Source organism: Petaurus breviceps, unplaced genomic scaffold (genome assembly GCF_028583685.1).
Source record: "Petaurus breviceps papuanus isolate PSGF00001 unplaced genomic scaffold, PetGlider_PUasm1.0 90822, whole genome shotgun sequence".
NCBI lineage: Eukaryota > Metazoa > Chordata > Mammalia > Diprotodontia > Petauridae > Petaurus > Petaurus breviceps.
In genome coordinates this window covers 24629193-24655001 of record NW_027187351.1, presented here as the reverse complement: position 1 = coordinate 24655001, position 25809 = coordinate 24629193, and the positions used below count along the sequence as shown (strand labels likewise).

The following is a 25809-nucleotide window of genomic DNA, read 5'->3' as shown; positions in this document are numbered from 1 at the left end:
ATCTATCTATCTATCTATCTATCTATCTATCTATCTATCTATCTATCTATCTATCTATCTATCTATCTATCATCTAGTGCTTAACACAGTGTATGCCTCTTAGTAAGTGCTTAATAAATAATCATTGACTGGCTTGGCTTGTTCCAGGACCATTTTTATGTGAACTCCATAAAAAGAAATAAGAAGAATGAGATGATGATGATGATGACACCCTAAAGTAACTTATACAAAGATGAACACTTCCTCACCAAAAAGGAGGAAGAAGATTGATAGTTACTCTTAGAGCACACAAAAACAAAAGGCAAAACTTGGAGAAATGTTTTTGGATCAAGTAGCTATCACTTTACTGAGAAATAACAAAGACTGAAAATAGGTGCATGTTACTGGATTCATCTAATATCGTTGAAAGTGGATTATCTCTGAATGTAGTCTCTGAAACAGCAAAGATTCAAGTGCTTAATAAATGCTTACTGATTGGTTTATGGATTCAAAGGTTTTTCCATGGGAGATATCCACATGAAATGAACCAACAATATGTCAACAAAGAAGAATTGAATAAATATATGAGTCATCAGATTTGTTTGTGAAAATGGAGGGTTTGTAATGGCAATTCAGGATAAGGTCACTGCTACCAGAAATTACAAGAGAATTATGCTTTAGCAACCCCAGTTTAGTAGTCAATGTAGATTAAGCAATGAAATTGTAGAAACTGTGCAGCACATCACTAAGCTGCAAAGATCTAGAATCTACCAAAGACATAGCAAGACAAAACCTGGTGGCTAGAATTATATATTAGAAGTTGATATTTTTGTAGACTGAAAGATGACAAATTCCTTTATTACAAATGCAAACCTCAAAATATCCTGGACAGTTCAAACAATGAATTATACTGAAGTCATACCATTATCATAGACAAAGTTTTGTCTACAATCTTCTAGATACAACACTGATGCATAAGAAATGTGTTTTTGATAGGTACCACCATATGAATTAACCATAATCTCCAAGGTGTATGGCACATAAAGCTTTAGATTGCTCTAGGAGAGAAATTATTGAAAAGGGTAGACAGGATATTACATAGAAAAGAAAAAATCTGTAGTCATTGAAGCTTAAATTAAGAGGAAAAAAGGCTGGTTTTTTTTTTTCGAAATCCAGTGTCAGTTGTAGATTCTAGTAAAAGCATATTGCAAACACAAGATCAGTCTTGTTGTCCTGCTTTATCTTTGCCAGATAATTAAAGAAAAATTCCTTCTTGGTTAGAATTTGTAGGTCATCAGAATCAAAAGGGGAAGAAAAGACTAACATGTTTAGCTAGATCACTTAAATTACTTGAATAAACCAGAGGATAAGAAATAGAATTTAATCAAAGTTTAAAAAATAGTAATGACATTCTCTGAAGGTTGCAAAAATTCTCCCTTGTCCCTCACTCTTTAAGGTCTGTCACTTATTGGCCACAGAATCTGAAAATCTCAGCATTAGAGATGCATCTAATTTTGCTAAAGTACTTTGTTTGCAGATGGCCCTTGTTAAATTGCAAACATTTCCTTCAAGGAGTAAAACGTTAACCCTCTCCATAGGGATTAGTTTATCAGATAGCTGGCAATTATCTTGAAAAGCAGAAAACAGGGACACACAAACCTACAAGTTTTGAAGGAGTGAAGAGAGAAGAAGCCTAGGCTGTGTGACTAGAACAACCTTAGATTAGACTCTGCAATGTAAGGACCCTGGGCACTTGGAAGGCAGCATGTGGGAAAGAGAGCATAAGTAGGGTTCTAAAGAAGCAAGTAGAAGATGCCACAAAAAATGTTTTGACTGCTTCATGATATAAACTAAGATGGGCAAGATTTAAAGGGAAACATTTTGTATAAAAAAGTATAGAGTACTAGATTTCATTTGCTCATTTTTCCTACAGTTTAATAATGGGTAAAGACATACAAAAATAATGACATGATGTGAAGTAGAGAGAACATGAGGCAATGTCAACAACAAAAGGTTTGGAGTTCTGATTCAAATCCTAACTCTTACTTGCTATTTGTGTGACTTTGGGCAAGTAATAACCTCTCTGGGTCTCAGTTTCCTCATCTATAAAATGAAGGAAGCTGGGCTAAATAATCTCTAAGGCCCCATCCAGCTCTAAATCTCATTTCCAATAATGATGATAAAGTCTATTTTGAGCACTTAGTAAAGTGATTATTATGGTCTTTCCTCAGCCCAGACAGTTGCCAATGTCTTACCAAGAAGTATATTATTACAATTCCTTCCTTTAATGTTTATTTAGGTAATCAGGCCAAAAAGTGTTTAGGGTATTGTCCTGTAGTAATAGATACACTGAATGAATTAGTGAATAAATGAATTATCTATAGAGGTATTAATATAGATAGGATACTAGATTTCTGGCTTCATTAGTATATGGAAGTCTTAGTGAGGAAATTTCCTTCACCAATGCAAATAGTTAGAAATACCTATTCTACAACTTGGAATATTGCTTGAAGTACTATGAAGTTAAGTGACTTGACCAGGGTCACAAAGTCAATATGTGCCAGGGACAGAAATTCAAGTCCTCCTGACTTGGAAACCAGCTTCCATTTTCTATTCCATGCTGCCTACATGCCTTAAAATAGGGACCACTTTATTTTGGATTTGTACAGAACAATTTTGTACCTCCAAAGAAGCTGCTAAAAAACTTATCAGCTTCCTCTGCCCTTTTGGGATTTAATAGAAATTGGAAATAGTCACCAAGAACTTATAAAAAATGAGACATAGTTCAGGAGATACTCTGAAAATTATGGGAACACAGTACAGAACACAATAACTTGGGGATTTTAAAATATGTAAGTCATTTTAATGAAAATAAAAGAATTCTTTATTTGTCTCTCTATTATAAAAAGTCTTTGATAGTTGATGGAACTGTGATCTCAGTGATGTGACATAACAAAGACAGTGAGCTAAGTCCAAAACTGAACAGGAGAAGAGTGGACTTTTAAGGAGCTTCTCCCTCAAATACAGGCCAAAATTTTTTTAATGACAATTTTCTTCTTGTGATGCTATTGGGAGTCATGGCACACTATAGCTTCTAAAGGAGAAGACCTCCTGTAACATGGCATTTCCATGGCCCTTTTAATTTTTCAAAATACTTTATACATACCATCTCATGTATTCCTCATAAGTTGAGGCAAGTACAGCAGATAATAGAATCCCCATCTAACAGGTGAAAAAATGGAGACTTTCAGAAGTCAATGGTCTCCTAGTAATTAAGTACCAGAGGTGACACTGTTCCTATAGCCAAGGGTCTTTACACAACCCCATACACAACTGTCTCTCAAGTACTATGTTGTACAATATGGCAACAGTCACAATTTTTCAATATCTTTTAGTTTTTGGTTTATTCCCGTGACTTCATGGGCATAGAGGGAATCAGGTAAAGAAATTGATTCAGATCAATAAAATGTTCTGCAACTTTGAGTCTTAGGAATTTGCCTGGATCACTGACAAGGTGTGACTTAGCCAGGGTCACACAGCTAGAACGTGCCAGAAGTAGAACTCAAACCCCAGTCTTCATGACTCTGATGCTAATTCTCTATCCACTAACCCAACTCTCTGATATTTTTCAAGACTCTTGGAAAATCAAAATAAACATGAGCAACCTGACTAAATATATATATATATATATATTTAGTCAGGTTGCTCATGTTTATTTTGATTTTTTAGTTGCTTAAAATTTTTTTAAAGATACTTTTGCTACCATGTTAAAAATTTTCAATTTATTATAGATACAAAGCCTTCTTTACAGCCTCTTCTGAGTTAATTATTTTTAAGGCATAAAGATAAATGTAAGTCTGTGCTCACAACCCTCCCCACAGAAAAATACAGTGTCTGGCAGCTCGAGCACAAAAGGTCCAGCATAATGAAGGTGAAGTGTTTAGTCTCTCAGGACCAGGTGAGTGCCAACTGAACAAATAATGGGCATTCCCAACTGCCCAATTAATGAGAAACCAATAAAGGCTGTCTTAGAGAATGAACTTTGCATTCCACACTCCCTTCCAGATGGTGAGCATCACTAGGGTGGAGAAGCAAGGGAAGAAGGAGAAACTTTAAGAAATAACAAGCATTTTTAATGAAGTATGTGATGATATGTAGCCAACAGATTCAGGTTTTTATGGGGTGGGGAGAAGATCATGCTCACATATTCATTAAGACTTTTCGGTAAAGATCCCAAGGTTAAAATAGAGTTTATAAATATTTTCTTTTTATTAAAGTGGATAAATAAAACCTATTTCTTCTCCATATTAAAGCAACTACTACAAAGAATCACAAAAACTCAAAATGGGAAGGAACTTCAGAGGTCATCTAGTGCAATACAGGACTGGTCATCTCAGATTTTGAAGTTTTCTAAGACAATCCTTGCTTGTCCTTGATTGAAATGTGATAAAGAGAATCTCTCTCTCCGTCTCTCTCTCTCTCTGTCTCTCTCTCCTTCCTTCCTTCTTTCTTTCCTTCTTTCCTTCCTTCCTTCTCTGTCTCTCTGTTTTTGTCTCTCTGTCTCTCCCTCTTTCCATATATAGGAATGAGTGTAGAATAAATCAAATAAATTAAATACTCTATGAAAGCTGCAGAATAAACACTGAATTAGGAAAAATTCCTGAGTCTCAACTCCCCTAAAGAAAAAAAAAATAAAAAGAATTGTCAAGGAAAATTGTATTAGTATAAAATTGTATCTTGAGATGTCCCAGATCAAGAATGGCTCCTGCTCTTGCAACCTGTGTTGCTCAATGAGTATTTTTAAACAATTAGAGAAAACAAACATTTATAAACCCTTGGGTTTTTTTTTAAGCTCATAAGTATCATTTTCTTGGAAGAAGAGTATTCGTGACCTGGACAAAATAAAAGTGACACCTCAAGCTAAGCTTATGTGCTTTTCTTATCTAAAACACTGTGTTTGGGGAGAAATAGGGTTTTTTAAAGGTTTCATTGATGAAGTTATAATTACTTGAAAGGAAATTTTTTTATTGGGTCACAACGCAGCAAAATCATTTTTTTCATTTCAGTGCTATTTTGATCAAGTTCAATTTTCTAGATCATATTTAGTAAGACAATCCTTTATTTACCTTTTTCTTTAAGAAGAAAAAAATGTTTGATGGAAAAATTCTATTTTTAAATCTCAAGAACCGGCTTCCAAACTAATTCTTCCATTCTGACCAAGACTGAGGCAGGGTTTATGATGAACTTCCGTATTTACAAGTATCAATGAAGCCTCTGACCTGCTGAATGTCTTCCAGGAAGAGAAATATGATACAAGTTACATTTCCTGAGAGTGAAGTGAGAGATGCTTGGAGTTTATAGCAAGACATTTCTTTTCCAGCTGACATATGCCATCACCTGTCATGTTATAAACAATTTGGCTATCAGAGCTCAGAGGGTTAGTCTGAAAAGCCTTCCCTAGGGTGGGCGATGATGTATTTAGCACCATATCTACCAAGACTGAAATCTTAGCCCTTTTGTGTTTGCAGAGGGGATTCAAACTGAGACTGGTTGTTAATGGGAAAACAAAGATTGCTACTGTATCTTTAAGAGCCAAATCGAATTGAGAAATGAAGAATTCTCATAGATAACAGACAAATCATACACACTCTCTCCCTGACTTCATAGAGAAAAGCACTTTATGAAAAGACATTTTTCAACTGACTTCAATCTGCTAGCACAAACTGCCTTTTCTGTGACTTTCTTTTGACTTTTAAAGATACAGTAGTAATATCTGTAGTCTGAGAGCCATTTGAAACAGGCATTACATATGAAAAAAACAAGAATGACATGGACAAAATCCTGTCCATGGCTCAACTTTTTTTTCCTATTAGTGGAATATGATTTGAGTGAGCAAGCCCAAGCAAGGTAGGCACGGGAAGACTATCTCAGTACCACATTTTCCAGTGGTTCAAAAGACCCATTAAACCTATTTTAGTTCTCAAGCTCTTTTGACATTTTGGCTTTTTATGATATTCTACTTCACAGTTGACTGGGATTAACCTGGACCTATCCAGATCCTAGAGACCAAGTTTCCAGAAGACCTTAGAATAAAAGTTGTCTAAAGATATTCCAAAACAGGGATTTTGCCTGATCTTCCCATCTTTATTGCTCAATAGATTTTTCTAAATGATGAGACTGTCTTCTGAATCTCACTTTCCTCTCCTATATGTAGTTTGAATTTTTATTACTGTCCTTCCTGTCTTCTTTTATTTTTCCTGGGGATCAGCCCCAAAATAAATGTATTTGGAGCATAGTTACTTCTCTAATGTATAATTCAGATGGAAGGAAGAATGTTTTTTTTAAATTATTATGTTTGCTAAATCCATTGGCTCACAAATTGTACCTACATAACACCAAAATATATAATAAATTTAGTAAAAATCTTAGTCACATATTGAGTTGTCCATTGTATACAACCCCATATACCTATATATACATGAATAATTTAACTTAACTAATGGTCATATTCAGAGGAACTTGTGAAGCCAATTTACATATGTGTGTATGCATAGACACACATATATGTATATATACAAACATACTTATACGTAAATTATTAGCCTAAATTCACCAAAATCTAATAAAATATTTTGAGCATGTTTAAAAGCTTGTCAAAATAACATGTAGAAAGTTTAATGGCTTCATAGATATAACTAGTGAAGAGAGGGTCAAACAAATCATTTGAATGGAAAATGATGCTGGCAATCCTTTTGCTACCTCAATCGTTTTCAACTTGTATAGCTAATTTTAAGTTTTTCAGATATTTATCAGTTGATACATGGCAATATCCTTTTTCTAGGGTATCACCAGCTTCAGTAGCTATACTAGATATGATTGTTATATTTTTAAGAAGCAATGGAATCTTTGAAAGTGATGAACTATCAATCCCCTCACAGATTCCTCATAGAATTATAGTTAAAAGCATTATAATAAATTTCAAAATATATTGTGGAATTAATACTTACACTATAGTTGTCATTTTACATAGAGATAAAATTTTTCTTTCCAAAAGATATGCTTGTTCCATGGAGCCCATCAATCTAAAAGAAGCTAGATGAATTCTCGTAGTAATTTGAAATCCTCTTGTTTGGGGGGAACTTTTTGATAAGAGGCTATTTTTGCTCTGGATGCAACTTTTCCTCCTTGGTTCTCACTATCCAGCCCCTTTTCTTGGTACCTGCCCTAGCATGTGCCATATTTGGAAGCTTCCTTGCTAGAAACTTTTAGCTTCCTAGCTGATTGGCATTTTCCAGTCCGTGACCTATGAGGTAATCAATCAATCAAAACTGCTGAAGACCCTTCCACTTCCTATAAAACATCTGGACCTCTTGTATCTCCCTTGACCCTGCCATGTGGAATGGAATCCACAAATACTCACAACAAAATTGGAATGGTGAGAACCTAGCAAATACTGAGTACTTGGTCAGAAGAGTCACTTCTTACTAGGTTAATAACTTTTCCCCTTCCTACAATGGGTTTAAAGAACATGTCACCCAGAATTGATGTTTCCCACTGACTTACTCTGTTCAACAGTCTTGAAACTTTCTTCCTCTGGAGACAGTGCTCTCAATATATTCCAGTCCCTCCCCTCCTTTCTCACCCCATTCCTTATAAATATTTCAAGTTATCAAACTTCCCTTGTGTAAATTGAAATGCAACAAATAAAAGTCTATTGCTTTCAGCATCATTTTTGGCTGCTTCTCCTGTGGAGGTCTCTAAGTTTCCCCCAAATGAGCTACAATGCCCTGGCACACTTCTCTGTGATTTTTTTTCTCAGGCACAACATAAAATACTTCCTTGAATAACTATGACCAATTCAGATTCTTTCAGGAATGTATAGGAAAAATTCATGTTTTTTTATTGAAGATATCTAGTATTCTGGAGACACTCAAAAATGAATACACACACTCCCTCCAAAATAACCCAGAAACTCAGAAAGAGAGAGAGATAGAGACAGAGACAGAAAGAAAATCACCTTTCCACTAAGCTATATTACCTAAAACCTGTACCATTGCTTTCCTTTTTTTTAAACCAGAAAAGTTCTCAGAAGTAAGCTATATTTACTGCCTCTGCTTAACCACACTGCTTATTTGTTCCTCGAGGCTTCACCATCTGATTTCTTCTACCACCATCGTTCTATAAATGACATGAATAAAATGAGTTATTTCAAAAGTTTGTCAGTTTTTCCATCACTGAAGGTCCTTAAGCAAAGATAGGATGACCATTTGGGGTGGGGAGAGGAGGGAACAATGCTACACAGGGAGTTTGCATTTCTTTGCAACCTGTTCTCCACAATCCTCACTCCTGTTACAAACTTCCTTATTTCTGTCAAGAACATTGCCACCCTTCTAATCTCACAGGTGTAATCTTCAATTCATCCTTGACTTTTCACTTTTCCTTATCCTTCTATATCTACACCTCTCTCATTCATGCCCTTCTCTATGCTCACAGGGCTAGTTCAGCCTCTCAACAACCTACTTTTTATACTATTACAATAGGCTTTCAATTGTTCTCTCTCCTGTCCCCTCTCCAAACCATCATGCACAAAGGTGCCAAAATGCTATTAAAGCACAGGCCTGACCCTGTTATTTCCCTGCTCAGGAAGCTTTAGTTGCTCCCTTTTCCTTCTAGGATCAAAAAACCACTCCTCTGTTTGGTATTTAAAGACCTTCACAACCCAGTCTTTTCCTATTTCTTCCAGGCATTTATTATATTACTCCTAATTCCTCCTGTCTAAAAATATCTCTGAAAATGTGCTATGTTCACATCAATTCAACTAAAGAATCTCTTCTTAAGGGCCTACTCTGCAAGATGCTGTGATAGGTAATGGTGCTATAAAGACAAAGAATAAAACAGTCCCCACCCTCCAGAAGTCTTTCAATCAATAATTAATAATTTAATTAATGTTTATAATTATAACAATTAATTAATTGACAATTAATTAAAAACTAATAATACCATTTCTAATATTTGTTGTTAAAATGTGAGAAAGGAACAAATAGGCTTTCACAGATGATTGTCTAGAACAAACCACATCTTCAGTCACACAAGTTCCTGAGAAATACAGAGAATATAAAATCTCAACCTATTGTTTACTGATTTTTAAAAAGCATTTGACTCAATAAGTTAAAATGAAACCTTAGACAAGTTATTTCCTCTGCATATGCATCCACAAACAAGGTATTGCCATAAATATGTTCAAATTAAATGAGTTTTTGTGACAACCATGACCCAAAAATGGTTTAATTCAGCAATACATTGAATATTAACACCAAATGAGGCATAAAAAGAACCACTTATGCTAAAGTGTTTTCCAGTATCATAGAAGATCTCAAATAGAAGAATTCTCTTTCAGTGACAAGAATGATACAAAATGTTTATATTAGCAATATCATTTTACTAATTGAACTAAGCCTCAGAACACAAAGCCTCAGGGAAATCCACAGTAGTACAAAAGGTTCATTTAACCATCCACACTGGTAGAACAAAGTGGATAAAAAACACCTATTACCAAACTATACTATAGATAAATATGCATGTGTGTATTTCTACATATACTTGTGTGTATGTATACAGAGATCCAGATAATCTCAAGATATGAGGGAGCATATATAAAGCACTTTGCAAACTTTAAAGAACTATATAGCTATTATTATGAAATGACATAGAATAAGTATATACACATACACATACACATATGCATACACACATATGTATATATATGTATGTACACATACACACATATACACTTATTTCTCACATGACTGAAATACTTTGGGAGTTTTCTAACTTTCCCACCATGCCCAGGAAGCTCATTATTGAGATTACATCATCATCCCACAAGATCTCATCAGCCTTGTCTCTCTGATTGGAGATTGGAGCCATGAACTCCAAAACCTCCATTTAAAGAAGAAACTCAGCTCAGAATATCTCCTCATTTATCACAGGGCTTCACTACTTTGGAATTTTTCTGTCTTGTCCACCATTCGCTCTTGTCAGAGGTTCTTTTACCTACTTCATGAAGAATCTCTTATTGAATCTATTATTCATAAGTTTCCCTCTTCTGAACTGATGGAGCATATGTTGTCCATATCACCCATCTGACAAATATATCTCATGCCATTTATGTTCGTATCATCTCCCCTACTAGATTAGAGGTTCCTGTAAAACAATTTCTGATACTACTTTGTATCTTCCCTATCCTTAAAATACCCAGCACAGGGCTTCACCCCCACTATATGTTAAATCAAATAGTTGTTGACTGATTGACCAATTAACCTACGGGAACAACATCTCTGAAGAGTCAACACTGCTTTTTTCTAGTGCAGATACTAACAGGAGGCTCAAGAAATGAGATGTAACCAGTGAAATTACATCTGACTTTATCACACATAAATTGATTCCACTTATTCCCAGCTATCATCCTTGATTCTGGGTACATCTCCCAAAATGTGAAATGTTTCGCATTTCCACATAAAGGGAAGACTAATTGTTGGTGAAAATAAAAAATAATAAAAGTAACCTGGATTTTACCTTCCAGCTAATATGTGTTTTTTGCCCATTTAGTATCCCTTTCTAATATCTTAAATGAGACTCAACAACTTGTTTTATTTCCCTGCTTCTTTATTTATGCTTAGTGGCTCAAAAGAATAAATGAGAAACTATATCAAGAGGATGAAGTTAAAAGAGATGGAGGGACAGTATCAGGGAGGAAGAATGTCAGTAATTATCCCAAGGCACCTTTTTCTCTTAGCTTCCAAAGCATTTGAGGAAGAATAAAGATTGGTTGTGCACATTTTTTGCCTCAGCAATAATTCAACCCACTCACATTCTTTTTACCTTATTTGAACAAAATCCTCATAATTCATTATTCTATTTAAAGAGTGTGAACTCTGTGATAGTATGAAGAGAAGGTAGCATTCTTTCCTTTTCTAAGTCTCTAGATTCTTATATAAATTAATCAATTTATAGCTATTCCATTTACAACCTGAAACAAAATATTTTCATTTGACAATATTTCTTCTACCAGAATTTACCAATGGAAATGAAATGTTAAAAAGTCTATTGTCTTTTTAAAAAAATTACTTCCATGGTTGTCCTCCTAGTTGAACATAAATGTTCATGGGGACAAATGTTTTCATTAATAAGCCTTTAATAGTGTTTTTGAATCTGTACACATATAATCAATTGCCATGATTGTTTTGATTTTCTTATCCATGAGAGAATATTCTGTATATATAAATATATATAACTTTGAGGTTCACGTTGGCAGCATTAAGCCTTTCCAAGAAAAATATTTTAAGACCCTCAGTTAATAATGTTTCAGTTTATACCTCTTTCACTGGGCATAATTGTCCTCGGACAATTTTTTGTTTATAAATTAAGTTTCCTTGACATTTTCAGGGATGTGTGTCATGTTAGATTATTTATTTACTGTGGTATCTGAGATTTCATAGGAGGAACTAAGTATTCTGTATATAATGCCATCCTAAGTAGCACACATGTGCTGTATACTGATAATTTTACAAATGTATTTCAAACTGAAATATGCAGTTTTTTAAAATAAATATCACTATTTAACAAAAATCTAATTATTCTGAACTTTAAATTTTATTTTTAAAAAGCAGAATAAGATTTTAAAGCACACAAGATTTTGCTGACTCTCCTTGCCAAACTAATAATTACGAACAGTAATGCGATGACAGTAAGATTTATGTATAACAGTCAGCCTGCTTCATGCAAACAGCTGGAGAGCTTACTAACTAAGTCACATGGCCATATATGGGGAACTTCCTTTCTACAAAATGACAGCATACCTAACAGAAAAAAAAAGTACATATAAATAGTCATAGAGCATAGCATGTAGGAATTGTAAAGCAATGAACAGCCCTTAACTGTGTTGTACATACTTGTGTTTTATGATTAAAGTTGAATTTTTTAATATTTGGAGAGACTCCAGGGAAGAGAAGCAAAAATAAAAAGTGCATTAAGAAAATAGGCCTTATGAGGAAATGTGTGGGAATTCTAGATTTGAATTGTATGTGTGAAGGAAGGAAATTTAGCTTTTTTATAAGGGGAGGTGGTGGGGCAGAGCTTCAGTACTCATATAAATCAATGATCATACTGGATTTAGAATCAAGAGAACCCAGGTTTGGATATCCACTCTTCTTTTTCACTACCTATAATGATTGTAGGCAAGTCATTCTAGGGTTTAGTTGACCTATGTGTAAAATGAAAGGGTTGAATTTGAATATCCTTTTCAACCCTAAATCACACAGAATATTAAAGTTAGAAGACATCAGTGGTGGTCTAGTTCCAATCTGAGAAATCTTACTGGGTATTTCCTTGAATTCCTCTAATGAAGAAGACACTATACTACTCCAAGTATCCCAATGCATTCTGGAAGAAATCTCATTGATAGGATGATTTTTCATGCATCAAGTCCAAATCTGCTTTTCTCTGACTTCCACCCACTGCTCCTGGTTCTGCCTTCTGGAGTTGAGACAAACAAATCAAACTTCTTCCAGATAACAGCCATCCAAATACTTTAAGATGGCTATGTGCTCCCTAAGTCTTCACTTTTTGAGGCTAACATTTCCAATTCCTTCAGCTACTTCTCATATAGCATAATATGAAAACTCTTGACCATCTTGGTCAACCTACCATAAACACTCTCCAGCTTATCAATGTCTCTTTAAAATGTACTGCCCATGGTTGAACACAATACTCCAGAGAAATTTTGACCAGGGCAGAGTACAGAGGTACTATCACCTCACTATGCCACTCTTAGCATAGTCTAAAATCTTCCATAGCTATTCTCCATTTAAACAATGAAACAATCAAAGGAAATAAGTTTCAATGTTAAGGAAGAGTTCCTTAATATTGAACCATCTAATTGGTCAATCTCTTCTGGAGCGGTCTTCTTTTGAAAGCGCTGCAGGCTTTAAAGAATAAGATAGACAATTATCTTTTACTGGGATTTAAGTGATTTAAGGGCTAGTAATTCATAAGATAATCTCTAAATTAAATTAATTACTACTAATCACAATTCATAGGTGTATTGGAAAGAGAATTAAATAGGGAATCAAAATTCCTGGCTCCTAGTTCTTCCTCTGCCACTAACAAGCTGGGTGACCTTGGGCAAATAAAGAAAGATCTCTGTCCCTGAATTTCCTGTTCTGAAAAAGAAGGCAATTGGATAAAATAATTTCTAGATTTTTTTCTAGCATCTTACTGTGGAACTGTACAAACTAATCTTTTTACTTAAGTTCATAACTCCATTTTTTATAGTCATTACATTTCTGAGATGTATTTCTTTTCTCTCCCTTGTGAATGATCATATTAATGCAGAGTTCCTTAACCTGGTGTCTCTGAACTTGATTTTTGTTAATATTTTGATAATTACATTTCAACAAAATTAGTTTCCTTTGCAATCTGAAGTATTTTATTTTATGCATTTAAATACTTTATTCTGAGCATGGGTCCATAGACTTCATCACACTCGCAAAGGGATTTATGACATGAAACAGGGATAAGGACCTCTGAATCAGTGGCTGACACATAATGACCTTTAGACTTCCAAGCTGTCCATTAAATCCATTGCAACCATTCTCATGAAAAGTCACCAATTAACACATGTTCTTTTGAAATTCTTTCCTTAGATGATGAAATGAGCACTAATTCTAAAACATGCAAAAGGTTGTTATGTATCAATTATAATTGTGATATCTGTTTTTGTTACAAAAACATAGAATTTTAAAACTGAAAAGGGCCATAGAGAGCATCAAGGCCAATACTCACTTAAAACTCAAGGTCTAGAATGCTCGTGTTTATTGCCACAAAACACATAGCTAATTAATTATAGATTTAGTCTCCCAGGCCCAATCCAGAGTTTTCCCATTAAACTCTATTGTCTCTATCTTATTGACTAGAAAATTTCCTGTACTGGACTATCATTTGTATTCAAAAACCGTAAGTTCTTTAGTTTAAAAATCAATTGCTAGAAAACAATTCCTAAGCCACAAATAAGTAAGTGCTTAGAACAGACCTACACTTTTCTTTATATCTTAATACAGGCAATTCTACTATCCTGCAAGCCCCTGCTGGCCTTAGCATTAAAGGGGACCCAAGAGTTCAACTCAGCAAGAAATATATCCAGTATATTAGCAGGGGCCTCTAGGGTTCTTTAAAAATACTGTACTTAAACACAACACTTATTTTATGAATAACGCACTTGTTTATGGTCTGTTATTTTGCTTGTTCAGGGTTAATTGCTCACGCAAAATGTGGGAAGATGGCACAGTGGTCTAGAAAGAATACTGAATTTTGAGTCAAGAGACCTAGGTTACACTCCTAACTCTGCCCCTAACTAACTATGGGAGCCTAGATTTCTATGAAATATGAAGATTGGACCAAAAGATCTCTAAGATTCCTTCTAACTTTAAAATTCTATTTCTATAACTTTATTCTAATGGCAAAAATATGAACAATAGAAACTAAGAGATGGGAAAAATTAGAGAAAGCATGACAAAATAGATAAAGTGTGGGACTTTTCTGGGACTGCAGTCAGGAAAACCTGGGTTTCAATACCATTTCTATTACCAGCTATATGACCATATGCAAGTTACCTAACATCTCTGAGCCCCGTCCCCATAGGAAACGTGAGGATAATAAACCCATAGTACTTGCCTCATGGGCTTTTATAGTATGGCTCAGCTCAAGAAGTTTTGTGAAGTGCTTTGTAAGGCTTAAAATTCTGATAGGGCAGCTAAGTGGGACAGTAGATACAGCGATGGCCCTGAAGTCAGGAGAATCTGAGTTCAAATGTGACTTCAGACACTTGACACTTACTAGCTATGTGACCTTGGGAAAGTCATTTAACCTCGATTGCCTTATCCTCCTCTCCCCATCAAAAAAGTTTTATCTCTAAGTCTATTATTACTATGTAGAGAGGCAGGAGAGAAGAGAAAGCCCCAAACAACACTTTTCCTATTTTAGTCTGTTAGATGTAAAAGCATATGATGGTCCCCATTTCAGACAAAACCCAGAGAAAGAATTCCTTTTTTGGAGAGCCACTTATTTTGTAATTTTAACAAGGGAAGAAGGCCCTATATAAAAATATTTTGCTGAACAGAACCCTAAATTTCTAACCATATTTATATGACTGGAACCATATGAAAATCTAATTTTATCAACAAACAAATTCATATTTCATTGTTATACTACTGTCGCCCCATATCCTTAGAAGATTCTTCAGTTTCTTAAGCCACCAACTCATAGAAATCATCTTGAACGACAACATGGAGCTTATTTACCTCTTAAAATTGGGACTGACTTACCCACCACCCTTGGTATGTGTGTTTTACCATTAGAATTACAAACTTGATTTATATATAAAATGTGTATATAAACCACTTATCATAAGTGCTTTACCCTTTCTAAAATACATAATTACTAACAGATTTTTATTTGTAACAAGTTTCATTAAATGCAACCATTGAAACATTGGTAAATGCCATGTTTACCAAATAAGCCAGGATAATGATGTGATTATCCCCCACAGATGGAAACTTTAATGAGTATTTTCATTTGAAACTTCACCAATTTTCCCAGATAATCACCAAGAAAGAACTTGCACAGACATAATTAAGGTATGATCCCTGCCTCCATCCATAATTAAGGTTATTTGCAAAAATAACAAGCTAAGATTTTCTCTTTAAAACAAGAACTTTATAAACTGGGAAATGTGGGTAACATGACATCTGGGTCCATTGTTATTTGGGGGAATGCTTAGATAATAGCATTAAGTATTCCCATGAACAGTCACCCAGCTGGGTACTGCTTATAACCCTAGGGTCTGAGCTACTTCTAGGGGTCTCTCATTTCTCTGGCTGTTGGTATTTTGAAGGCTTCTGGGAGTCTAGATACATTTTGGATCCCCAAAGCCACTTTCCAAATATTGAGGTTTAGACTGGGGAGAGCTGGTTCAGGTGTAGAAGAATTCACTTGGAGTTTCTCTTTCAGCCAATGAGAGATTTTTATTTTTTGTGAAAAAGCATCATGGGCCTCCTTAGCAAGAAAGTTAAGTGAGACTCCTATATTTGGGGGAGTTATGCTTATATAGAGCTTTTGGAATGATGATGTAGTTTTAGAGATTTTTATGGAGGTTAAAGATTAAAGACAGGACAGGATGATGTAGGATGAGGGAGACAAAGGGAATTCTTTATGGTTTAAGAATTTAAGGACAGGGAAGAGGATACAGTTTAAAAATTAAAGGACCCAGGAAACACAGGATAAGGGGGGAAAAAAGCAATTCTTTTGGTACAGGTTCAAGATAATGGGGGACAGGGCACCTTCATGTTACAGAACGAACTAGGGGCTTCATAAAGTACTGGAAAAGGAACTCTTAAACCTTAGGGCACTGTTTGTATTCACCTCACCAATCCATCCTATGTTTAAATCATGGGATAATAATTTGTGAACTGGAAAGGGTCGTACAGGGCCATTGAGCCCAGTCCTTTTATTTTATGGATGAGAAAACTGATGACCAGAGAGGTAGTCATTTGTATGGTGGTTATATAGATATATGGTTATACACCTAGTAAGTGACAGAGCTGGGATTTGAACCTCAGGTCGTCTGACAAATGTGGCTGATTGCCAATACACCAAAATTTCTTTCATTCACCACCTCATGTATGAATGATTTTTGAGTTCCCTTTATCAGTAACAGGTCCTAGTATTTGCTGAATATCTGATTTCTCTAGCCATTGGGGCCACAATGACCAGCAAGCTCACTACTTTAGAGTGTGTAAGTATGTATTAGTCATACTGTATCTGTCTGGCCCCAGATCTTCAACTATGTTTTACCCTGGTTATCTTCCTGTCATACCACATAGACTACTCCCTGCCTTCCACATCTTGCTCTAGGAGCAATAATTAAATCAGCACCAGAATTGCATCTGTTAAGAACATATCAATCAACTGCCCTATGACTTTGCTTACCATCCCTGTACCTTCCCAAACCAAAACACTCCTCTCTAACCACTGCTTCCCTATGTGTTGACCCTTCTTTAGGATATAAGTTCCTTGAGGGCAAAGACTGGCTCTTTTGTATTCATACTTCCAGCATTTAGCACAGGGCCTGGCACCTAGTAAGTGCTTAATAAATGCTTTTTCATTCATTCATTCATCTGGCACAGTCACAGGAAACAGTTCCATTTCAATATAAATTAGCACCTGCATTTTCCCATGCTGACTCTGCATGGTAGCTTATTTACAAACATATAAATAGCTGTAACTTTACTCGGGTCTCATTGAAAAATCAAAATGGCATCATGCAAGAGAAGTACCCTAGCAGCCCAGTTTACTATTACCTACACTTTGGCTGAATGAGTGAAATGTAAGTGGAGAGATGCCAAGGTACTTGACACTTGCTAGTCAGCTTAATCAGACACCCTCCAGTTTCCTGTAGTAGAGGTACCAGAGTTCTGCTACTCACAGCCAGAAAGGTCATTTACATATGCCAATGGATCAAGTAGAGATTTAAAGTGGAAGGCTTGTAAAATAAATATAAAAATTGTGCCATATAGTTGTGTTTATAGAGATTCAAGGGCAAACAGTCATTGGGCCTGCATGAAGATATATTCTCTCTCCAGCGATGAATAAATGGTATGAAATGTTTCTGAAAAAGATAATTCAAAAAAATGTTTTTAAGCTCCCCACTTTAATCTTGTCTCAATTCAATTACATTGATGGGATTTAAATCAGTAGCATTTTATGGGGATAAGAAGACAAAGGTGTTGAGGCCAGATAGCTTCAGTTTTGGCATGGAAATAGAGTTTTGAAGTAGAACTGACTACCTTTCTTTAAACTACTAATAATATTATTGTTGCTAATAATATATTAGTGATAATCATTATTAATTAATAGCTATATTTAATAATATAAATTAATAATAATGACACTACTAATAAAAACTCTTTATAGTGAAAATAAATAGTTTGATAATGAGTTTGCAAAAGAGGGTGTTCTAACAGTAGATTCTCTATGACTTCTGACAAACTCTCCAGTCATGACCTGAGCCAATTTAAGTGTGTGAGGCTGTGTGCTTAGGGTCACCTGAACTCAATATGGCTAAGACGCAAATCTGAGTGAAGCTGCACCTGCCTCAGTTGACCCTGTCTGGCCACCATTTGTGATAATCCCTTATATTCAATAACTTTCTCTTTTCACTCATATTTGTTTCCTAACATTTAATGAGAATTTTATTTTTGAAGTCCAGTCTCATTAAAAAATAAAGTCACTTAAAATGTTATTAAATGGATCATTTGAAAAGCAATGTTGGGAGGGGTGTATCCCAAGGGAAAAAAAGTGTAGGTGAAGAGAGGACACATTTCTATATTAATCATTGCATACCTTCCTATGCTGCTTATGTGGAGCATTTAAGAGTAGGAGAGTCCAATGGTTGTTCACACTGAGAAATCTCAATGTTGAGATTCTCAGTAGACTTGTCAGCTAACTTGGCTAACTCACATATTAGGTTACCCAGCATGACAATGAAATAACACACATAAATAGAGACACTCCTCATTGTTTTATATGAGATCAAAGAGAGCTTCAATGCTATTTTTACTCTGCTTTACTCTTCTGTTGTGATTGCACTGTCAACTAATAGTGTTTTGTGTTTACATGACACCTGCCAAAATCCAACCTCTTAGTTGTAAAAGCTGTAAAACACTATGTCAACTATCTATGCACTCTTGTGTAACTGATTATTAATGTGTTTTGCAAACCTTAAGGTACTGCATAAATGTCAGCTATTATTATTGTTAATATTCTTATTAGGGAGAGGGACTAGACCTGTGATTTCAGGGACATAGGCAACTTCCAGATGAGGAAACTCCCTTTACCAATGGAGGTGAGCACCTTCTGTGCAACTTAGAAGAGTTGCTTAGAGCACTGAGAAGTCAGTTGACTTGCCTAGTCACACAACCAGTTTGTGTCAAAGGTAGGATTTGTCTCTACGTCTTCCTGTTCTAAGGCTGCCTCTCTTTCCATTGCTGCTTCAAAATATTGAATGTCAACTATTATTAACTTGTGGAGTAAATTATCTTTTTGTCAATATTTCAAACATTAAATCTTTTGGTGAGGGGGAACTGGAAAAAGAAGTATTAGGAAATTGTGATAATGTACAAAACCAAAAAGAATCAATAAACCATTTTTTAATTTAAAGATATCCCTGCAAAAAAAATCTCTTTTTGAAGAGGAGAACAAATCAGTCACAAAACAAACTGACAAACAAAATCCTGAAGCATTCAATTCTTAGGCACCTTCATAGCCACTAGACAGCACAAATTTCCAAAGGAAACTATGGAAAATGCATCTTTAAATTAAAAGAGGGGAAATATCAGGAATGAAGGGAGGGGTGCTGCATGCAGTCAGGAGAGTTTTTGCCTTCCTATTTATCATTTTCAGTGTATACCATGAATACTAGGAATATGAGCTCTTATTGTATAACAATTTCTATTCTTTATGATTCAAATCAGTAGACGAATAAAGACTGACCTCTTTTATAAATTATGGGAAAAGAGAAAAAATGTAAATGAAGTTGCTCTAATACATACAAGCAAAGTCATTTGCCCTTGGACACACCATGGTTCCATGGGAAGAGACAACATGCTGGTTTAAAAAAATGATGCAAATATGGCAAACATATGCAAATATAGCATACATTAACTTTGGACTCTGAATACAGTGCTTTAGCCACCACATAGCATTATTTCTAAAGATTTAAAATCTCACATTTTAAAAATCTCCTTGGGAAAAGCAAAATATTACACCCTTGTAGAAATAAAAAAAAAATGGTGCTTCCAAACAGCTTAAATATTTCTTCAAAACTTATTTTTGGGGTGGCTAGGTAGAGCAGTGAGTAGAGGGCTGGCCCTGGAGTCAGGAGAACCTGAGTTCCTATCCGGCCTCAGACACTTGACACATACACACAAAAGAAACTAGCCGTGTGACTTTGGTCAAGTCACTTAACCCCAATAGCCCTATCCTAAAAAAGCCCTCCAAAAAGCAAAAAAAAAAAAACAACAACAACTGATTTTCATTTCCTTTCTCATAATTCCTCTCATATGAAAGATGTCATAGTACATAGAAAATCTAGGTTCAAGTCTTGACTCTGACATGTATTGGCTGAGTGACCCTAGATAAGTCACTTAAACCTCTCAGTACTCTGCATGTCTCCAAAACTCTCTAAAACTGTAGAGAAGGTGCATTCCTTTCATAGTGAGTTTCCTTACTCCTTATAAAAAGAAATCATGGGTTCAATCCCTACCTCCTATGGTTTCACATAATATGTACTATATAGTAGGTACTATATAAATTATATAAGTTCCTGGAGTTCCTAAAATAAGGATTCATTTAATCAATCAGCATACTTTGTGCCAAACCCTGTCAGAGAGAGAGAGAGAGAGAGAGAAAGAGAGAGAGAGAGGAGAGATATGTATGTACATACATACATACATACATATATACATGTGTATATATTTTTATATTTGCAATTCTAATGGAAAGCTTATTGTAAATAAAAATGTACAGTAGGCTAATTGGCCCATAACATCTCAATATAGAGCATGCAGTCTCTTATTGCAGAACCTCAGAAAGAACTATGATAGTTGACAGTGCAAATCACATGAGAACTATGATTTCAACTCAGAAAGTTGCTACTTCTGTTGTTCAGATATTTTTCAGTCATGTCTGATTCTTCATGACCCCTTTGGGATTTTCTCAGCAAGGATACTGGAGTGGTTTGCCATTTCCTTCTCCACCTCATTTTATAGTTGAAGAAACTAAGGCAAATAGGGTTAGGTGACTTGCCCAGGGTCACACAACTAGTGTCTGAGGTCAGATTTGAACTCAGGAAGATTAGTCTTCCTGACTCCAGGTCTGGCACTCTATCTACCACATTACCTAGCTGCCCCTAGCCACCTACCTGTACTTACCTGGAGTAGGACCTTTTAACTGTACTAGATTGGGACTCAGAAAACAGACATAAAACCCATCTTTTGAGCCTGTACTCAGAACTTTTCCACCCTCATAGAATCTGTGACATATTGTGCTCTGCCATTGAATCTTTTAAGGCATCATAATGGGACATTGGCTTAGGACTTTAAAGAGTCACAGAATATCAGGACCCATTTTCTGAGTTAATAGTTAGGTTTAATCATTTGGGAAACTAGCTTATGTGGAATTATTAGAAATATAATAGTTTTACTTACTGAGTATCTCTAATAAGAAGTGCATTTCCCAGTTTAAAACAAGTTTTTTCACCTCCACAGGACACTTGCCTCAGAGAAAAGCTATCTCCCAAATCAAAACCTGAAAAAACAAATGATGATTTAGTTCAGGCAGTAGTTAAAACTTAAGAAAAATTGGGGAGACATCGACTTTTGGAAGGATTATTGTTGTTCCTCTATATAGACTGATTGATGAGATTTTTCAAATGCTACTAATGTTGGTCAGCAGAATCTCCAGATTAAATTTTCTTCATATAGGGGACAAAAAGATGAAATTACTTTTCTTGATGTTGCAGAATGATTCTGCCAAAGTGATTTTCCCTAAGTGCACATCTGATCATATCACTCTATCATTCCCCTACTCAATCAACTCTGGTGATTCCTTCTTTATTCCCACTGGGATCAAATAAAACTCCTCTTTGACTTTTAAAGTTCTTCACAATCTGGACTCCAACCTATCTTCCTTGTCTTATTTTTTTATTACTCTTCTTTCCATTTACAACCCAGCTAAACTGGTTGTCTCTCTATTCCTCAACTCCACATCCCACTGGTTGTCCCCCATGCCTGCAATTCTCTCTCTCTTCATATCCACTTCCTGGCTTCCCTGATAAATCTCACCTTCTACAGGAAGCCTTTTCTGATCTGTCTCAATGCTTGTGCCTTCCCTTTGTTGATTATCTCCTGTTTATCTTGTACATAGATTGTTTATATGTAGTTGATTTCAGCTTGTCTCTCCCATTAGACTGTGAGCTCTTTGAGAACAGAATCTGTACTTTGCTTCTTTGTATACCGATTAGCCCCATGCTTGGTACATAGTAGGTGTTATATAAATGTTAGTTATTATTATTTATTATTAACTGACTTATCCAGGGTTACACTGGCAATGTATATCAGGCTGTTGTTTGTCCTTCGTTTCCGAAGAGGACCAAGGAATCAGGAAAATTAAAACATGACTTGCAGTTGGCTTTGATTTGAGTGAGGGAGGGCTATTCAAGGTCACCAGTCTCACTTTCTCCTCCAGAGTCATCTGGATCCAGTGACCTGATATTCATCAGGATGACTGGAGATGACTCAGGATGCAATGGGACACTCTGACCCTTTTAGGCTAAGGCCTTTTCAAGTACTCACTCAGAGTAAGGTAATGGCCATTCAGTGAATAGGCCTCTTTAAGAAGTGAGTGAAGGGATGGCCCCTTTAATTAGGCAAAAAAAAGAAAAATCAAACTGGGAGGGGAAGACCCTCAGACAATGTATGTAGGGGACAAGAATAACTAATAAGTTTAACTAGGTGGCAATTCTTCAATGTGACAAAGAAACAATGAAAAATCTACTTTCCTTTTTCTAAGTTGTTAAAGAAAAATCATTAGTTCAAGTCCACTGAGACCATGATCCAAGGTAGCAATCCTTGTAGCTTACCACTGCATTTTAATAAATGTTTTTATTCACTCATTCAAAAATCATTTTTGAATCTCAAGATTTTAACCTTGTCATTATCCTTTTCTTGGATGACTTTTTTTCTTTTTTACTGTTTCTCCCTTTTCTATAAAAGTGAAAATACTTTCCACAAATTCTATGCCAGAATCGTCAGCATTTGAACTTTTGAATATCTCTACTTTGGCTCCAAGTTGCAAAGAATATGGCAAATACCATTCCATACAAGTCAACAAGTATGTCCTAAATACTCACTATGTTCAGAGTATTTTGCTGGGTACTCAGAGGGTTACACAGAATAGAAAACACAGTGTTCCTGACTAATGGCAAAGACTCACCTAAATGAATACATTATACACCCAGAAAAAAAGCTGTATAAGACACATTGTATCAACTTCCAACCATTTCATGGTTTTGTACAGAGCTATAATGCTCACCTGAAATAGGGAGGTTCTCACTGCTGATTTGTATAAACTGTTGTCCGTCTGCTGTCAGTTCAGGACACAAATGTTCTGTAAGAAAATACAGTGAGAATACGCATTATGGTTCTCATAGCACTGCAAATAAAAATTTATAATTAATTTTAAAAATTTTGGCATTTCAAAATAATTGCATTCCTTTGTAATCTATGTATTTATTTTACGCATTTCAAAACATTATTCTGACCAAGAATGAGCAGGCTTCATCAGAGTCCCAGAAGGTTCTATGATACAAAAACTTAAGAATTTTTCATCTAGTTCAATCATCTCATTTTATAAAAGATAGAACTGAGGCCCAACACACAGTCAGGAGTTTACTCAAGTCAGTATCAGCTTGCTACTTTTCATACATCAGAAATAGTCAAATGATACAAAGCAGGTTTTTTTTGTCTAGACAACAAAATAATGAAGAAAATACTAATAATGCAGATTAAACTCAAAAGTGCATACTTCTTTCCCTTCAGAGAAATGGTTGTTAAATATTTACCAGCACACTGCTGGGAACAGTAACTTGTTGAATATCAGGGAGGGACCAGCTGGCACATCAGAGTTTTGAACTCAGGTGTACTAATTCCTAATCCAATATCCTTTCCACTACACAACTGCTATCATCAAATAATATTTATTAAGCAACAGTACACATAGTTTTATGCTAGTTTTTCTATAGAGCAACTCAGGGGCTCATTGAATACGAGTTTACCTCAATGGTAGAATCACATTAATAATAACTCACATTTTTATGGTGGTTCAAAGTTTGTAAAATGCTTTTCTCACAATCCTATCAGGTAAATAACATTATCCTCAATTTATAGCAGAGGAAAAAATGACTCTTCTTGAAGGATTCTCCTTAGTCAGGAATGACCCTTCTTCCCTCAGACTTCAAATAGAACTATGTCTATAACTCTCTTATACACTTATCATGTATTATTTCATATGCTAGATATGTGTCACATTGTCTAATATCCTGGAAATTCCAATTTTTGTTGTTCAGTTGTTTTAAACTCTTCATGACTCCATTTGGGGTTTTCTTGGCAATGATACCAGAGTGGTTTGTCCTTTCCTTCTCCAGATGAAGAACTGAGACCAATAGGGTTAAGTGGTTTGTCCAGGATCACACAACTAGTAATTGTCTAAGGCTGCATTTCAACTTAGATCTTCCTGACTCTAGGCCCTATGTTCTATCCACTGTATCACCTAGCTTCCTGGAAACTGCAGTAGGTTTCTTATTTCTGCACTGTATATCACTTAGAATCTAGGACAATGACTGATATAGTGGGTTCCTGACAAAGGTTTAATTTGAATTGAATTCTTTACAAACAGAGGAGTGGGTTGGGTTGTTTTGTTGGGAGATATTTGGGAACTCTCAATTGAATAATAAAAACTTGAAAAGGCTCCAATATAATAATAGCAACATTTAGTAATTTTTGGTTTACTTAGAAAATTCTAAAATGTTTTTTTTCTTCCCCCTTAATATGGAAGTGAGATTAAAAAAAAACAATATCATTAAGTATTTTGTAAACAATGTCTAAGTAATATTCCATTGGAAACATTAAAAATTAACTAAAACTCAAGGAATAACAATATGCTACATATATATTTTTCATACATATCTTTAAATAAAAGGAACATATTTCTGATTTAGAAGTAAGTTTAAAGTAGCTAACATTTATTATATTTTAAAAAACTGATGATGAATATAAACCTTATAAACCTTAATCTTTTAAAAATAAGCTCTACTCTTATTTTCCTAACAACTCTGTAAGCATTCAGCTAGGTCAGTCTTTAATTCCTCACAGCATATGTGGGGGAAGTCCCTACACAAACCTGTCAAAATCAGTTTGAAGACAGAAGCAAAACCCGGGACTTTCCACTCTGACTCTTTAGTAACAGGGAGAAGGTCTGGTCTAATGCCAAACTAGAAACCAAATATATTTTAGTTAAATTCTTTAAAGGGATTATTAACTACATGATGATCTGAAAGTTCTAAAACATGTCACTCTAACATGAATGACATTTGGTATCTATTTGGTAATATCGATGAACTCATGTTGGAAAAACTTTAGTTTTAGTAAATTTAGTAGGTTTTATCCTTTCAGAAAAAAATTTACGGTTACAAAAAATCATCACCAAGCATTTTTAAAGTACCTAGTACCATACTAGGTGCCTAGAAGCCTGCTAGGGGCTAAGGATACAAAGACAGAGAACAAAATACGTAATTTAGATTTACAAGCTAATTATTTTAGGTGGATATTAATAATATGCCATTGTTTTATTGTACATGATTCTTAAATATCAATTGTGGCAATAGCAACATAGCTCACACTAGGTGGATGTTTTAATTTCCTTAAGACCTGGTAAAGAGAGGTGAACTGGAATTGTGGATAGAGGGCCAACCTTGTGGTCAGTTAGACCATGTTGCAAGCCCTACCCCTGATATGCCCTGGTTGTGTTCTCCTAGGCAATTCATTAACATTTTAAGGACTTGGTAAGCTCCCTAAGATTGTAAACTGCAGACAAATGGATGGCAGGCCTGAAGGGAGTTTTGAAAGTAGAAGTTCCCTACATAAATGAAATCATAGGTCT

The 25809-nt window shown here is 35.2% G+C and overlaps 1 protein-coding gene across 1 annotated transcript in view; it reads right to left on the bottom strand.

The window, feature by feature from the left end:
* The window catches only part of COL19A1 (collagen type XIX alpha 1 chain), a 426484-nt gene that overhangs the window by 380988 nt on the left and 19687 nt on the right, over positions 1 to 25809 (bottom strand). The window contains exons 3-4 of the mRNA XM_069070725.1: positions 23185 to 23259; positions 21300 to 21399 (exon numbers count right to left, since the gene is read on the bottom strand). Coding sequence (XP_068926826.1) covers positions 21300 to 21399; positions 23185 to 23259 — 175 coding nt within the window. The remainder of the gene's footprint in view (positions 1 to 21299; positions 21400 to 23184; positions 23260 to 25809) is intronic.